Source organism: Sebastes umbrosus, chromosome 2, assembly GCF_015220745.1.
Source record: "Sebastes umbrosus isolate fSebUmb1 chromosome 2, fSebUmb1.pri, whole genome shotgun sequence".
Taxonomy (NCBI): Eukaryota; Metazoa; Chordata; class Actinopteri; order Perciformes; family Sebastidae; genus Sebastes; species Sebastes umbrosus.
Window position 1 is genome coordinate 9415688 of NC_051270.1, and position 18641 is coordinate 9434328.

At 39.9% G+C, this 18641-nt stretch overlaps 1 protein-coding gene across 4 annotated transcripts in view; it reads left to right on the top strand.

Annotated features, from left to right (window-relative positions):
- Positions 1-6426: 6426 nt before the first annotated feature.
- Positions 6427-18641, top strand: part of LOC119504265 (collagen and calcium-binding EGF domain-containing protein 1-like) — a 37815-nt gene continuing 25600 nt past the window's right edge. For 2 of the 4 annotated variants that reach the window (XR_005210535.1, XM_037796324.1), the window contains exons 1-3: positions 6427-6478; positions 6794-7158; positions 10177-10257. Coding sequence is in view for 3 of the 4 variants with exons in the window: in XM_037796324.1 (XP_037652252.1) it covers positions 7046-7158; positions 10177-10257 (194 nt within the window). In the remaining variant the exon portion in view is untranslated. Of the gene's footprint in view, positions 6479-6793; positions 7159-10176; positions 10258-18641 lie in introns of those variants that run through there. The other 2 variants (XM_037796306.1, XM_037796315.1) reach the window with 2 other exon arrangements.

Below are 18641 nucleotides of genomic sequence, written 5' to 3' on the forward strand. Positions count from 1 at the left end.
ACCATACCATATTAAAAAGAAGGAAGGAGTCATACTTCAAGCTTATCAGAGTCAAAGGTGAAAGACTGCAGTGTGTAAAAACGGACTGCTGGACGTGCTGGTGGGGAGAAAACTTTCTCAGTTTGGTACGAGTGAAGGTCATGCAGTGGGAGAGATGGATCCATCATGTCCTCGAGCTGACAGATTGCAGCTTCGTTCCTTTGGGGCAGTGCCATGTTTGATGATGTAAACTTGCACCAAAAGCAGCAGAAGGTCATCCACCTAAATACTTGTGTGGGTTAGTAATCTTAACTGATGAAGGAGCTTTGATGCCTCTCCACCATGTGACTTGTCTCTAATTCTAAGAAAGAGTGGAGCAATTGGAGCCGTAAACGCGGCCTCTCCACCAAAATACAACAACAACATGTTTTACATGCAATCCTACCTCTTCCTGCCATTCAGGGTCATACCATTTCACATGTCCAGATGCTGAACCTACACTTGCATAGACTTGTCTGAAAGAAGATACTTAAGAGATGAGGCTTCTAGAGAGGCTAATGTCTTCCACATACTCAACACAGATAGCATCATCAAGGCCTGTACTCCTAGAGCTAATGTAGGGCGAAAATAACAACGGAGATGACACTCATTCTTGAAGTACTCCTGATGTCATTTGAGTCCAGTCAGTGTGTTGTTGCTAAAAACTCATTGGGTCCTGCAATGAAGGCACTTGAAAGTCTAAGATTATATCACAAAAATGCTCTTACAAATGGCTTACTGTTGTATTTACCCAAGTTGAGTATGTCTGTTGGTAGACACAGTGGTGTTTAACATCTAAATAGATGTGATCTTATTTTCATTTAATGCACACTTTCCCAGGAGGTAGAAGAAACTGTTCTGAACTGATTTTTGTTGATTTTGCTTTGAGGTACAGATACCGCGTTGTAACGTTTCCTTATCATTAGAAGTTTGTCTTCTAATGGTGAAGATCTACTTGAAGTGAACAAATTGTGCAATATCGCCTCCATTCTGGCTCGTTGCTGTGGGTGTGTCAATGCTTGCAAGCTAGTGAGTAGTTGTTTTTTTTAACCTTCGTGTAACAAGAATATGGCTGTATATGTATGGATACAGCCATAAGGAACTGTATTATTAATGTAGACCTACTTTATTAATAAAAACCTTTGACTAATTTGGCATTCATTTGACAACAGTAGGCCTGTTAGACCAGTAGGTCTATTGTGCCACATACGTTGTTTAGAGACCAGCAGAGGAACGAGATCTGAAAGTTTGAAAGAAAGGCGTATTGGATATTCTTTAAGGCTTTGAAAGTTCTGCTTGGACTTGGGTTATCAGACTACGGTTTCCGACTGAAGAAACGGTGAGTAGCCTACATAATCCATTTTCCCGTCATTTGGACCTTTCAAATAAACGTGTTTTTTTTCACAATTTATTATTGTACAAAATGTTTTATTGTTTGTTTTTTGTATCAGTTGTGTTAATAAACATGTTAATTTTCAATTCATACATTTCTTCATTTCATGAACCCCCCTCCCCTCCATTTTTTTCTCCAACCCCCCAAACACATTTCAGGCACAGAAATGTTCCTTGCTTTAAAGGTGCAGTGTTTAGGATTTGGCGGCATCTAGCGGTTAGGTTGCAGATTGCAACCAACTGATATTTCTCGCGTGTGTCAAGAGTGTAGGAGAACTACGGTGATCAACACGAAACTTGAAAACGTGAATGGCCCTCTCTAGAGCCAGTGTTTGGTTTGTCCGTTCTGGGCTACTGTAGAAACATGACCGCCAGCTCCGTGAAAAGGACCCGCTCCATATGTAAATATAAACAGATCATAACACGTTTCTTATTTTCAGGTGATACACTAAAGAAAACATACTTATTAATATTATATTCTATTTCTGCCAATGGGTCCCCTAATTGTTACACCTTGTTCCTTTAAGACCTGCATTATAAGCAATCTGGTCTTTCACTATCAATTTGTGTGACCTTATGCCAGGCAAATTTCACCCTCATCTTTTTTCATGCCACTGGTCAGTCCTGTGTTGCCTGGAATCCCATATAATACAATACATTGCAAAGAAATTCACTCGTGCCCCATAGAAAATTAATAGGGGCGAAGGTTGCGCCACATTCGGTGGGTCTTCATGGTAAGAAAGATTGTGTAAAGAAAGTACGTTTGACAGAATGGTCTAGAAAATGGTTTCATTTCAACTGTCTCATCCTAATTAGTCCCAATCATAATGAGTGCATTTCTGCTCAGTGTTTCAGTAACTTGCATGTGCAGATGCCTTCATCCCAACAGTACAAGCAGTGCGTGTCTTGACGTACAGGGAAATGTTGTTGTGACATTAGCTGATTAGTAGTAATTAGCTGATTAGTGTGCATGACAACATAATAATTCAGTTATATATTTCAAGAAATGCTAAGTGGCAAAGGCACTACAATATATTCATAGTGGCTAAAGGTGACAAGCAAGAAAGTGGAGCCCATTTTAAACCACAAGTTTCAAATCCCCTCTCCCTTGGGAAGTTAAGGATAAACATCTTGATTTTTATGTCTTCCACAATTGGGCAGTTTTATCCATGAATGACTAGAAGTTGGTTGCGATGGAGAATGCGGCCCCAGCCCTCAATGAAAAACACATTTCCTCCAGCCTGCTTATAAGCAGATAGACAAACACCAAATAAAAGCCACAACCAAAGTAAACCAAAGAAGGAGACTCTCCTTCGTGGGAACAAGAGAAACCGTGGCCTGTGTGGTCGTAATAATGATGCAGAGACTGCCATTTCAACAGCTGCCTTTCGCTGCGGTTCTTTTATAATGTTGCTTTATATATATTTTATGAATTCATTTGATTCTAGAGGGAACGGAGCCAAAGGAGACTGTTCAGTTTAATTTGATGTGCTAGACCAAGTTACCGTGTTCATGCATGTATACAATATGTGTGTAAGTGAGTGCATGTGTAGCTCTAACATGATTCATTTGTGGTGAATAAAACCAGCTGTTTCTATTGAACGGTGGCCAAGAACCCCATGCACCAGGGGGAAAAGACGGTGTAAGAGACCACGGAGTACAGAGTTACCTAACATCGGCTGACCATCCACTGACCACTGCAACCTGCTTTCCACCGAGGTGACTATTGGTCAGATCTGATCTCACAACACCGGAATAACCCTTTATTTCTCTGAGTAATCATCAGAAAATCAAGTAATGCAACTGGCGACCAAGTCCCCCTGAATAAAATATCATAATCAGGGACAACAACGTGTTTTCATTCACATAGGGACTTGTGTTGTGTTTGATACTCAGTGTGAAATTATGATACCTTATCCTACTTTATGTCATTTAAAAAAAGAAATCTCATATGACATTATTAGTTCAATTAAAGCTGCAGTCGGTAGATTTGAGCAAATACGATAAAAAGTTTTTTTATAAAAATTTCACTATATTCTGACAGTAGTGCACGAGACAGATCATCTGTGAAACAAGACTCGGTCAAAACCGAGTATATGGCTGGACCGTGTGTGGTCAGTCTGCGAATTTCTGGCTAAATCGTTACACAAATAGTCAGTGGTCATATCTATAATGTTCAATCCAGCAATACATGTCCACCAGGTCCGGCGAGGACACTAAGGGATGCACTGATTCACTCAACTGGCCGTTCAAATGCCGATGTACCCTGGAATGCACCTGATTGGTCCCTGGTTTTCTGCTTGCCGTTTCGTGCCCAAACGAAAACAGCCAATCAGAGCCGAGCAGCCTCTGGGCAGTTGTCAATCACTGCTCACGGAACTTGCTAACCTGTCAAACTAGGCAGAGCTGATCAAATATGAATCAAGAAAGTGTGACCTGGCCGCCATGTTGAAAACAGACGAGACAAATCAAAGCACCGCCCACCAGCCGGATCAAACTTTCTAATTTTACAGCTAAACAGTACACTACAAGATGTTTCTGAAAACATTTGAGGAGAGAAATAGGCATTAACGTAACAGAAGTATCAGCGCTGCCTAGTTTGATAGTTTGATTGGAGTTCACGTGTTTCACAAGCAGTGATTGGCAGCTGCTTTAGAGACTCCTCGGCTCTGATTGGTTGTTTTTGTTATGGAACGGTGAAATCTTGCAAATGCTATTAGGAGCACTAGGAGGAGGCAGATAAACCTGATTTTTTCACAGATTACCTGTCTCATTCGCTGCTGTCAGGATATAGTGACCGTTTTATATAAATAACTTTTTATCCATATTTGCTCAAAGTTACCTACTGCAGCTTTAATACACTTACAGTTGTGTAGGGATGTATGTGTAGTATGTCACTAAAATGTATTACAGGATTACTGTAGTTTTTTTCCACTAATAGGTTCTATAGGCAGTAAAGTTTGAGCGATAATGTGCAATTTGGCTCCGATTTCATTCGATTACTCATTTAGGGTAGGCTCTAATTTATATTAATGTTATTTTATATTAACCATATGTCAAGCAGAGGAATAAAGACACACCATCTTCTTAGCTGGCCAGTAGAGACATTTCACATTAATATGAAAGACCTGTGAAAGAAATGAAAAATATTCTTTTCAGCACTAATAAAAAGAAACTACCATGTACAGTCAACAGGACTCGCATGAGTTCATTAATGTCCTTAAGGTTGAGATGTTAATGTGCATATTGCAATTCATCATAATAATGTGAAAATACAAACTCTGTACATAGTGCTGGGTTAATCAGATAGCAGTACATGCAGTCCAACTTTCAACAACTAACTTACAGCTCAAGTAATCAGGCTGTGATTGCAAGCATGATTAAAAAAACACAAATAATGAGTGGGTTATTATTATGCAGAGAAAACTGACCTCTACATGGAGGCTATTTTTTCTTCTTCTATTTTTAAGTTCACCTCCCTTCGCCTTTAGCCTATTTTCCAAACCAAATGTGAAAGATAAGCATGTTAGTATAAGGTTTATCTTATTTATTTCACAACTTGCATTTTTGCAAGTCTTTGCTTTCAAAACTGGCAAAACAGAAAATACAGTCATGGAAACATTACACACACTAATACAATCATCAACAGTAACTTCAATGAGAAGTGCAGTCAAATCACAGAGAATATGTCTACTTATTTACATGAAAGTTTCATGTTTTATCTAATGTGCATGAAACATGGCAGATCATGAGACAACAACACAAAGTAAATTATCCGCGATTTGATTGGCTGTGAGTTTGAAAACACATTCAATGAGCACCTCCTGGGTGAGTCTGTGATAACCACATCTTACAGTTCTTCTAGCCCTGACGCGATCTTAGATATTGTTGTTCCAAAAGCATTTTACAAGTGTTACCTACACTAAGTTTTATCTCATCTCGCCCAACATATTTGTTATTGATATGACAACAGCCCGTTATTTTCTAACTTTTGCAAAGATCAGAGACTGATTGTCCCAATCTTCCTCAAACATGGGACTTCAGAAATGAATTGCACTGTGGGTCTGTGGCTGCTAAGAACAATTAATTTTCATATCATAATTACGCCGATGACACTCACATTTATATTTACTGTGTCATAAAATGTGTATTGTCTCATAAATTGCTTGATTAAATGTGCTGATCAAATCAACAGGGCCCATAAAAATGGATAAAAGAAAAAGAAATGTTGGTGCCAAAGAAGAAAGACAGAGAGTCAGTACTCAACTTAACTCTGAATTATAATGGACTCAGATCTAAATTTAAACAGCTGTTTGTGTCTTTATCTTCTAAAATACTTGTAATGAGCTTTTCTCTCTGGTCTTTCTGAAAGAGCTCTCAGCAGCTCATCCATCAGGACCACATCACACGATTTGTCAAATCTCTGCACTGACTGCTCCTTTATAAATCACTAAGTAGTTTGGAACCAAAATACATCTTGGCTCTCATCGACAGAGGTTGGCTAGAAGATCTGTGACTCGTTTCAACATTTTTTATATTTAAAGCAAAGCTAAAAGTGCATCTGTTTTCCGATGCTTTTTATTCAATTCTGGGCCAATTTTATATCTTTTCTTATTTCATTCTTATTGTATTTTCTTGACTATCTTTTATTTTTCATTTCGTTTGCAATTTGATTCTCTTTTGTCATGAAGTCCTTGTTTGAGTGTCAATGTATTATGTAAAGCACTTTATATTACATGTATGTGCTTTGATTTTGAGGTAAAATGTTATTGTTATATCCATAGAGTCTTTTTGTTATCCTTTACATTTCTCATTAGCCAGACCAACAGAGGTTTTCCGTGTCTTGTGAAGTGACGGGGCTCCGCAGTGAGAAACGTTATCGTCTCCGACCAGGTGCCGGTGTCTTCCTCCAGCCGTGGTCGGAGAAGATAACGTTAAATGCTGCGGAGCCCCGCTGCTTCAGCCCCGCTGCTTCAGCCCGGGGCTGAAGCAGGAAAAGCCAGCACTAGGATCAGCATCGATTCATGGAGAGACCTTCGTCTGGTCAGCTAACATTACTGCCAAGCAGGTGAAATATAGAGTGATATTGTGGTTTTAGCTGACGTGTGTCGCCTCACTGTGTTGAGCGATGCTCGTTCATGTCTATGTAGAGCAAGCACAAGCAAACCCGATGCTGACTTTCGTTGACTTAACGGCCACAGGTGTCGCTGTTAACAAGCATTTCTGAAAGTAACAAATAGTCCCTTTAACAGATTTTATTTTTTTTTTTAATTATTATTATTGACATTGTTGTTATTATTATCATCATTATCATGATTGATGCTATACGTCATCACCATCAATGGGCAGAGCGGGTGTATACTCAGTGTCTTCTTCTTTAAAGGCAGGAATGTAAATCCAGAGGGATTAGTGAGAACACACTGGGCTGTAAAACCTCCAGTAGCTCTCCAAGGGCTCTCTGCCTCAGTGCGTAAAGTTCTCCGGACGCACAACTTATCATCCAACAGGCTCCATGTGCGTCTCCTCTGCGGGATACTTCACAAGGATTTCTGATTCATTGGCGTTTTGCTGATGTGAAGGCGTGAAGGTTTTCCCCCCTTGAACACATCATCTGTCCCGGAGCGCAGAAGGGGACATGGGTCAACTTTATGGTGCGACTCTTTTACCATTTGGTGCTATCTGCGTGGTTTTCCTGTGGGAATCTGGTGCCAGCTCTATCAGGACGACGCTCGCAGTCGACACCTCGAGGTAAGTCTCATGGACATGATTAGAGGATCTTTATTCTGTGAATGAACGACAGTATGCTCATGTCAACCTCATCCATAATGAGTTTAATCAGGCATTAAGTGGTTACAAATGTTGGGTTTTTCCATCAAAGCCTCAAAAGGTTTCAGAAACAGCAATGCAAGTTTTTCCAACTTGAACCACAACGTCTGAATAACAGTTTGCTGATGTGGTTTTTTTAAAGATGACTGGAGATTGAAACTCTCTGTAAACGTCTTTGGGAACATTTGTTTCGGTTTTAATTTATTTATTTTTTTTTTATACTTTATTTTTTCCAAGGCTGTTTTCATATATGCAATCCACTGTTTGTAATTACAACAGTCTTTAAACCAACTTTTAAGTAGATGAGTTTACAGACAAACCCATCAAGTACACTGTAGAGAAAACAACCTCAACATTCAAAACCAAGAAGAGAAATAACAATAATAATAATGACAAAAAGAAAAAGTAGAGTTAAAAAAAAACAACACAACAAAGCAAACAAAAAAAACACACACATAACAATATGTTTTTTAATTTAAACCTCTTAACAAGTACTTCCCTGTCAGATTAGCACATCGTGCCAAAAGCCATAATAGAGTTTAGTCTGTGTTTTATTGGGTTTCTGCTCTTTACTGCATACTGTGAGAGGAGCGGGCTGTCAAAGAGGAGACCCCTGGATGAACCAGGCTAATCTAATGTTCAAGGAAATGCAAAAAGGCAAAAGGGAAACTCCAAATGGTTGGAATCGGTCTTGGTGCAGAGAGCCAAATGTTACTTGTGCTGCAGACAAAACATGACAGATGCTGTTAAGGTGCCCGGACACAGTGGGTCAGGAGGTGAGGAGAGGATGGGAGTGGAACACATGCACCCAATATTCAGAGGAGGAGGAGAGGAAACCACTGAGAATCAAACCACCGGTTAAACCCCAGATAATAAGACAATAACTGTCATTTTTCTCTCCACATCATTTAAAATTACAAGGCATCACATACCTGCTGATTTATGCTTTAAAGGTTCAGTGGAAACTCACATTTGCTATAAATACTGATATTATTATTTTTTAAATTTATGTTAGGGCTGTCAATCGATTATTATATTTAATCTCAATTAATCACATTTTTTATCTGTTCAAAATGTACCTTAAAGGGAGATTTATCAAGTATTTAATACTCTTATCAACATGGGAGTGGGTAAATATGCTTGATTTACGCAAATGTATGTGCATGTTTATTACTGGAAATCAATTTACAACACGAAACAATGACAGATATTGTCCAGACACCCTCACAGGTACTGCATTTAGCATAAAACAATATGATCAAATCCTAACATGGCAAACTGCAGCCCAACAGGCAACAACAGCTGTCAGTGTGTCAGTGTGCTGACTTGACTATGACTTGACCCAAACTGCATGTGATTATCATAAAGTGGGCATGTCTGTAAAGGGGAGACTCGTGGGTACCCAGAGAACCCATTTTCATTCACATATCTTGAGGTCAGAGGTCATGGGACCCCTTTGAAAATGGCCATGCCAGTTTTTCCTCGCCAAAATGTACCGTAAGTTTGGAACGTTATTTAAAGTTCTTCGCGATAAGCTAGTATGACATGGTCGGTACCAATGGATTCTTTAGGTTTTTTAGTTATGATGCCAGTATCGTCACTCTAGCTTTAAAATTGAGCCAGCTACAACCTCCGAAAGATTGATTGTGTTAATGCATTAAAGAAATTAGTGGCTTTAAAACGATTTGCGTTAATGCGCTACTATTGTTAACTTTGACAGATTTATTTTATTTATTTTATTGTTTATTTTTGCAGGAACAGCACACAGTTATTGCACCAGAATGAGCTAGAATCTAATTTGCATATATTGGCCCTGCAAAATTGATGGACCTCCTCCTGCTGAGTTACATTATTTAGTTTAGACTAAGTACAGACTTTGTATGACAACACTGTAATATTGACATGTAGAATGTCCCGTTTGGTATATCGTGGTCCTTTTGGAAAATGTTTGTGTTTTAAGGCTACAACAACGATTTTTTGTATTATTGACTGTTCTGCCAATAATTTTCTTGATTAACTGAATAATCGTTGGCTCATAAAATGTAGTGTTACAATTTTGCAGAGGCCAAGGAGAAGTCATCAGAACAACCAGCCCAAAGCCCATATTCATTTTCTGATATTCAAAGTACAAAAAATATAAAACAAAGAAAAGCAGCAAATCAATATACTGTATTAGCCATATTAGCCTGGCAGCCATGTTGAGATCAGTTGAGGAAATACCAAGCACCGCCCACCAGCCGGAGCAAACGTTCTCATTTTACAGCTAAACAGTACACTACAAGATGTTTCTGAAAACATTTGAGGCGAGAAATAGTCATTACAGTAACAGAATATTGATTCATATGATCAGCGCTGCCTGGTTTGATCGTTTGATCGAAGTTTGCGAGTGATTGACAGCTGCCTCCGTTGAATGAACAGCCAATAGGAACGCTCTCTCTCTGAAATGACCTGTGATTGGCCAAAGTCTCCCGTCACAAGCTAAATTAAGCTTGAAAACAGAGCAGTGAGGAGGTGTAGAAGTCTAGTTATCTCTCAGAATACTTGAAATACAATATGCTGAAAGGTTATTATGGAATTTTTGCCCAATGATGTCGAAAAATTGTTGTTTAATGTATTTCGATATTTAAACGTGCAGTAGGCAGGTTTAAATATCAGTGTTGATGTCGGCCTCAAAACTCCAATGTCAGTCGTACTCTAGCATAATGCCATATCTGTATAATATCGTATAATGTAGCCATTCATGGACAGCTACCAGGTGTAACTGTTTAAATCTATGAATATGGGGGAACCCTGGTGGGGTTTAAGGCGCTGACCGTAAAACCGTATGTCAATCCCCATCTCTTTCTGTCTCCCCCTGTTTCATGTACAGAGCTATTTGAAAACAGTGTAAAAAAGTGCCAGTCGATAACATTTGTTTCCAATGTGTCTCTTTTTTCTCAGAACGGACTGCCCAGATAACAAGATCTTGACCGTAGAGTATCCCTGCGTCAGAGCTGAGGGGAAGAACAGCACTTGTTTCAGGTAAGACTCCCAACTATAGCTGAGCTTTCCACTGGGTCTAATAAGCCTGAGCCGCTGAGTGAAACAACAGGGAGTTACTGTACACTACACATTTATATTTTGGTATTCTGTCTTTCCCAGAACAGTGATTTGCTCACTCTGACAGAACAAGTGGCTGCTGATGCCTGTAGGGAGGATTTCTGGGGCTATGGAGCGGTTTCTGTAACCACTAACCCACCCGCTGTGTCATTCCCAGACCTCCACACAGTACATCCCTCTTTGGGAGGGAAAAAATAATAATTTCCTGATGATCATCACTCAGAGACTGAATGATGATCTCCACTGAAGATGACGTTTTTTAAAAAGTGTCGTAATTTGTCAACCAACAGCAGCAACCATTCAAGAAGTCATGATGTTTTTTTTTTACTTGTATTCATCACTCTCTTTGATAACTAAACCACACTCTTAAATGTCTTACCATAATTTATTCTAACTTCATGTTGTAGTTTCTTAGAGTGACACTTTTTTTTGGAAAGAAGTGAATAACGTCAGCTGTGAACAACATTATTACTTTCCTTGTACTGCAGTTTTACTTTGCTCTGGACCAGCTTGGCTCTGTGACAGTAACGCAGAATTTGAACTTGAACTTTCTCAGCTTGGGTCCAGAGCCAAAATATTTAGGGAAGGCATCCTCCATGGGGAGTTAGTCCTGCATTATAACCTAAAAAGTAGAAATAGTCTCGCAGAAGAGGATGTGATTAGCTATTTTTATTGCACTGCATCCACTCAGAGGAAGACAGGGACTGATTACCAAGCACCAAATTTGGTTTAATACTTGAATCCTTAGTGTTTTTTTTGTTCTTTAAACAAGGGCAAATACAAGAAAGATGATGTAAGAGGGTAATACGGGGCAGTTTTTGAAAGATATGAAATATTTCTTGGAGAAATTGGTTCCTTTCTTGCTCTTCTTTCTCTACATACACTCTCCGGGGGTGTAATTTATGAAAATATCCTTTGATATCATATCGTATGAGCATCTTGGAACATATATGTTGAAGGAAATAAATCAGATCAATGCATACGCTGTGGCAGGTTGTAAGACTTTTAGCTCGTGATACGTCATATACACAACAGGAGAAACTCAATGTAAATCGCTCATTTTGACGTTTAGATAACTTTCTTCTGAAGCCAAACTTTGGCTTGGATTTGGTCGTTGGCGTAAGAAGATCTTTTAATAAATGAGGCACCGGGTCTGGTGTGAGGCCAGACAATCTGATCTGTTCACTGTCAAGGTTAGACTGTAACAGGCTCTGCGTCTTGTTTAATTTCTGGCTCTACGAGAGATGTGTGGTGCTGGAGGAGGCGGATTAGATGAGGTTGTGGTTTCCTTGCCATGTTTCTCAAGGTGGTCCAGCATGGACCTGGATCAAATTGATCTTGCAAATAACTTCAGGGCCCACCAGATCGATCCATTGTGTCTGCTCATAAATATTACTTTCAATTAAATTTCAATGAGAGCAGTATGTTGTCCATAAAGGGCTGATGAAGCAGCCATTGCATATTTCTCTCTTAGACAGACTGAAAGTTTAAGTTATAGTTTGTCTGGATGGATGTTTTACTTCTGTAGGTCTGAGGCCAGTTTCACAAAAGAGGTTTACTGACTTGGATAACACAGTCAGAGAAGAGCAGGCAGAAGTAGACAAAAGCAGATGCCTCATTTCTAGTCGTCGACCAATTCTGGAGCTAAAATGATAACTGTTGATGGAGGATTTTAGCTGCTGTATCTAGCTAGTTCACCTAATGTTAGCTTCAATTTGAAAATGCGGATTCCAGACAATTTTTTTGTTTATACCTACAGCTAAAAACAAGTAAAAGAGGTCTTAAACATGCACTCGATGGCTGCATACATGATGTTATGCTAAAAGAATTGAGGCTAAAGATAATTCCTCACCAAGAGCAGAACAGCCCTGCTAACGATAGCATAAACTCTGAACCATGACTGTATAAAAGACTGGATGCAACCTCCGGGTCTGAAAAGTGAAGCCAATGCTGAGGTGCCTTAAACCTGCATTCTTTCTAACAGCCAGCAGGGGGCGACTCCTCTGGTTGCAAAAAGAAGTCTGATTGTGTAGAAGTCAATGAGAAAACGAGCCTACTTCTCACTGGATTTATTACCTCAGTAAACATTGTAAACATGACTTTATGGTTTCTAACATGGTATGCTACCTTGTGATTGATAAGTCGCTACCACGGCGACCTGTCAATCGAGATAAAGGCGTAGCAATGCGTATCCCTCCCCAGCTCCACCCTCTCGTCCAAGTATGGTAACTTCTAGCTCCAAAAAACTAAGATAAAAGGTAGTCCACAAATCAGTGGGTGACATCAAGGTAACTACGTCCACTTCTTTTATACAGTCTATGCTCTGAACTCATCCATGGCCTGTGTCCACTCAGTGGGGAAATACTACACCGAGTATGTGCTTGTGGTGAACTAATGTTAATGATGTGCTCGTTGGCCTTGGAAGTAACTTTTGGTTAGTAGGTAGTAAGGTAGTTAGCTGGACATGCGAACACATGCATCTTATTTTAGAGCAGATAAACACACTGTTCAATCAATTTCTTTCACTTTTGCTCTTGTGTTTTTGGTTTCGGTGAGGTGATACTACTACAGCCCCACGCACACTGCAACGCATGTGGAGATATCCCAAGCTTGACACGCCTGCCGTGCTTAGTTACGGTTGCTCGGCTATGATTGGACAATTGACGTTTTTAAACTGCATTTGACCCAGACCTCCGTCAGTCTAACAGTCTAATCTCTACCCTCAGCTCTGCCGTGTTCAGACAGGCTGGACATTTTCCAATCATTTCTGGTTTTCTTCTCTTATTTCTTCACCTGGCACAACTCTCTCGTATTAAAATAATCTGGGAAACAGCAATATTTCTAGAGTTTTGATTGAAGATGACATGTTAACCATTTGGAAAAATTCACACCTTTCCAAAGAAAATGGGCTTAGTTGCTATCAAAACAGTGAAGCAAATTATGGTACTTATGGTACTTAAATTATGGTAGCACTTAACATGGGGCATGCAATTTTACAGTGATATTTAAGAAATATTGAACAATGTCTTATGATGATTTATTCATCCCAGTAGAAACGCCTGTATTAAATTTGTCCAACGTGTTGTCAGTGCACTTTGACTCTTTCTTCTTCTTGCATGTGGTTGCTTTAAATGTTGCCGATCTTCCCGGTCTCGACGTCGTCTTCTTCTGTGGATAATAAGATTGTTTGCCACATACCCAAAATATAAATGTAATGTCTCTTCAGAGGGTTTTGCGGTGTTGTGCAGGAGTAAACCCTCACTGCTCTAAACAAAGACCTTGCCGACCGCAGGTCTCCTCCTCCTCCGCTGTGGTTTTCACAGCGATGAGGGTGAATCAGCTCGATTTCTACATTTCTATTGTTTTGGCCGTTTCGTGTTCTTATTCTGTCTTCGCTGGAGGTCAGATTTCAGCCGTGCCAATCCAAATATACATGGTTCGTACCCATATTCTGAGTGATGTTGGACTGTGTGTGAGCTTGCATGTTTATGTATGAGTCTGTATGAATTGTCTCTGTATTGTCTGTGCTGGCAGTTACAGCAGGTTTTTGATGATGAGAGTTCATATTCTGCTGCTCTCTGAACCCCGTCTCTCTAAACACTCTCAGCTGTGTGGAGTCCAACTCTGACGGGACTGATGGGCTCCACTAAACTGTAAACCAGCCTTTCGGCTGATTGGCATGTTGTTCTGGTTTAAATACCCTGCATGGCGCATTACTGCAGCAGATAACACCCATAATACCACGTTACAGTATGTGAGCTCAGGCTCTTGCTCAGATTAAGTGAGGGATGATGAGAAAAGTCATGTTGACATGATTGATTTTTATTGTTTCCATACTTTATGCTTCTTTTGTTGTTACAATGATCCATCTCTCCCAGTGGGATCGTTATAGTTTTGTGTTGTTCTGTATTGTGGGAGAAACGAGAAATGAGAAATATCTGGAGCTGAAAAGTATTATTTACACCACCTGATGAGTCACCGAACAGCAGCGCTCACTGGGATTAGCAGCATCTCAAATATTCAATACTCAAGAAGTTTGAATTTTCAGTATACAAGTCACACATGGAAGTTTTATGTGGAATGTTTACGGTGAAACAGAGCCAAACAGGCTTAAAGAGGGCCTATTATGCTCATTTTCAGGTTTATACTTGTATTTTGGGTTTCTACTAGAACATGTTTACATGCTTTAATGTTAAAAAAAATACTTTGTTTTTCTCATACCGACTGGGCTGCAGCACCTTTTTTCACCCTCTTTCTGAAAAAAATAAAAATTTGAGTTTCCTGTGCCTTTAGAGAATGCTGACATAACTGAGTATGTTTGCAGCCTTTGTAACTCTTTTCTACAGATGTTAGTGTTAACGTTGCATTTTTCATTAATCCATAATTGACTACAACAAACTTTAGCTAAAGTGGCCAAAGTTCAGCAAAAGTTACATCAACTAGCTTTTAGTAAGAAAGCCAAACTATAGTTCCAGCCTCTCGGTTGTGAGGGTTTGCTGCTTTTCTTTGTCTTATATGATACAAGACAGAATTACTTTGGGTTTTGGACCTATGGTGAGGCAAAACAAGACATTTGAAAATGTCTCCATGGGCTTTAGGAAATTAAGATGGGCTCTCATAATTTTCTGACATTTTATGAAAAGATTAATCGCTTAAAGTTGCAGTGGATAGAACTGGAGCAAATATGATTAAGAAAAGTTATTTTTATAAAATGTCCGTCTCTGAGCAGCTGTCAATCACTCGTGAACTCCGATCTAACGGTCAAACTAGGCAGCGCTGATCAAATATGAATCAATATTCTGTTACTGTAATGTCTATTTCTTGCCTAAAATGTTTTCAGAAACATCTTGTAGTGTACTGTTTAACTAGAAAAATTAGAAAGTCTGTGACACGGCAGCCATGTTGAGATCAGTTGAGGAAATACCAAGCACTGCCCACCAGCCGAAGCACAGCCAATAGGAACGCTCTCTCTCTGAATTTACCTTTGATTGGTCAAAGTCTCCCGTCACGGGCTAGATTTTTTAAAGTCTGAAAACAGAGCCATGAGGAGGTGCAGGAATCTAGTTTTCTCTCAGAACACTTGAATTACAATATGCTGAAAGGTTATTATGGAATTTTTGCCCAATGATGCCAAAAACATTCTGCCTACTGCAGGTTTAAGCAAGAAAATATTCGTCAGATTAATCGATGATGAAAATAATCAGCACTTGCAGCCCTAAAATGATTCGCAGGTGTGATGACGCCAACTGTTTGGGCACATGATCTGTGCAAATAAGGAAAAGGTGCTGATCCAGGTGTAGAGCCATCATCAGAAACTGACATCACTTCAGATGATGCTTGAGAGAGAACATCTTATAACTCATACAATAATACTGTACCGATTCCTCTTTCCTCGCTTTATTTCTGTGCATCTCTTTCTTGTGCTTTAATCGATCTAATCAAGTGAAAACAGTTGCTGAAATAAGATCATTCCCATTTCTTCCCACTTCTCCCATTTGACTTTCTCTTTCTTGCTTTCCTCCACAAACACATGCCTACAGTACAACGAAGTGCAGAGTATGTGGTCGGATGAAAACAGTGCTGTATTTGAGAGAGAAAAGGAATGCTTACAATCAGTGCTTTCTTGCCGCCAGAAATATCTCAAGGCTGAGTCACACAGGCTTTGGTCATTTTGGCAGAATATTCGCTCCTGAAGCTTCTCTGCGGGGGTCTCTGATATCACTATTACACTGTTGGCCCTTTCCACACATTTTTGCTTTCAAATTCACCATTCATCTGTAATAGATGAAGTGCTCACACACTCACTTTCCTCACACACAGTACGCCGATACAGCAGTGCGTGACCTGACTATCGTTATCAGCATCACTAAACATTAGGGCTCCTCATTGCTGACTACCTGCTTCTGATCTTTTGAGCCTACTCTGTATGAAACAGCTCCACTGGTCAAATACATAATGCCAGCTTTACTACGATTTTAACCACAGCCACTTCCTGTCTTGACTCATTATACCACTCACGCTGGGTTTGCCTCTGCGAACGTGTGATTGCGTGCCGAGTGTTGAAGGCAGGAAGTTCTCTTTACAACTGGCATTCACATGCGTCTCATGTGTGGATTGTGTCCATATCAGATAGCCTGTAGCTGCATTCCCTTTCCTTTTTCTGTTGCCAGAATACAGTTTGGACGAGTGTATCCTTGTGATTTCCAGCCTTTAAAATGATACATATTTATCCTGAAAATCCACGTTATTAAAGTATTGGTCTGTCCAAGTTGTTTTTATCCCTGTGTTTCCTGGTTGAATGTGGGTGAAAGTTTGTTTCCATCTGTGTGGTTTTTTTTTTTTGGTTTTTTTTAAAGTTATTTTTTTTGGGGGCATTTTTCCATTTTTATTGAGGACAGTGGATAGAGTCTTGAAAGGGGGGAGAGAGAGAGTGGATGCGGAAAGGGCCACAGGCCGGATTCGAACCCAGGCCGCCGCGGTCAGGACCAAGCCTTGATACATGGACACCCGCTCTACCAACTGAGCTAACCCAGGCGCCCCCCATCTGTGTGGTTTAAAACCGCTTTCAATCCATCCAGAAATACAAAATTAACTTTTTAAATTTTACCCAATATCTTTAATAATTATGCAACAAAGGATCAAATTGGAAAAATGTGTGCAGTTGTTTCCACATAAAACATCAGAACCAAGCCAAGGCAGATCAAATCACAATTCAGCCAGAATAATCCAACTTTCTCTGCAACTAAACTGGTCTTCTCAGATAAAACTTCACTCCCGGACCGTGTATCCCCTAACAACCTCCACAAAGCAAAAGTTCCTACAGTTATTTGGTGTTAGCCTTGCAAATTTTAAAACCTAAGTTTATTGCAAAAAGAAAATTGAAAAAAATGCTGCAAACTGCATGCTAACTTTTAGTCAACCTCTTGGTTGGATTGCCAATATGATTTTGTAGGACAATGATAGCTCAAACCTACTGACTCGGGTGATACCCTGACTTTTCCTGGTTTTGAGGGAAATATCTCCGCAACCTTTGGACAACATTCCCATTAGTCTCAGCTGTATTTTGTGTTTTGTGCTAAGAAGCAAATGTTTGCATTCTAACACGCTAAATTAAGATGGTGTACAAAGTACATGGTACTTGCTAAAATCAGTATATTAGTATGCCGACATTAGCATTTAGCTTAAGACGCTGCTGTGCCAAATAACAGTCTCACAGAGCTGCTAGCATTGCCGTAGACTTTTAGCCTTCAGTCATTTATAGTTCAACCAAACAGAGACTAACTCAATATGTTAACATTTTGCTGTCAGTTTAGCCATGTGTATCCAGCTCGTTCTCATTCCCAGGGTGTTAAATACTGAGACTTTGTCACGGCCGACAAGGCACCTTTTAGCGCCGGTATGAAATGCAGCGGGCATTACATTAACTATACTGTAAACCCATCCGCCGCAACAGTAAACGCTCATAGAAAGTGCGCCGGGAGTGTGGTGACGTAGTTTAAAGAGTGAAAAGACACACACTGGGCGGGTGGGAGTAGAAGTGGATGAGTCCAACAAACACAAGGCTTTCATCCAGGAGACCGCTGTTCGTGTCCCGTGCGTCACTTTAAAATAAGCCGTCCATTCGTGTCCAATGTTCAACAACGTTCAGTTTAATTTTTATTGTACAAACGTATTAGCTTAAAGCCCAATGTAGTTCTTACCTAAACCTATACTATAACTATATACCTATAGTGGTTTTGTTTCCTAATGCTAAAGTGACGCCAAGGGTAACTATAGTGGTTTTGATGCCGAAAATAAAGTGACGCCAAGGAGCGTGACTAAGCGGTGCAGAGAACTTGTTGGTGTATCTGACCACCTGTAGGACTGATGAGTTGGATTGTGGTGTCCTCAGCATTGTGTGTTTCATTGACACCTGTAATTTACAGGTATGATTTATGTGTTTTATATCTAATATACAGTCTGATCACCCACATAAGAGATGATATCAATATCTGAAGCTTGTAAAGTCTCAATGCAAACCCAGAAATGTCAAGCCATGACTTTGTAAAAGACGACATGAGCTTCAAATTTGAACTTGGTTGCTTTTAGTCAGTGAATATTGTTGTTGGCTTGACTCAGCGAGTTCAGATCTTTGCTGGTTTTAGTTGTTGAACTGCACGGTTGGGGTTTGCTTGTTTCGCTCAGTGAACCACAGTGTGTGTCTTTGTTGGGCTGAGTTAGCTTTAGACTTTGGGTTTTATGTGATCCATATGACTTCCTAAAAGGGGTTACTGAAGGTTAGCTGTTCTGCTGATCCCGACACATAA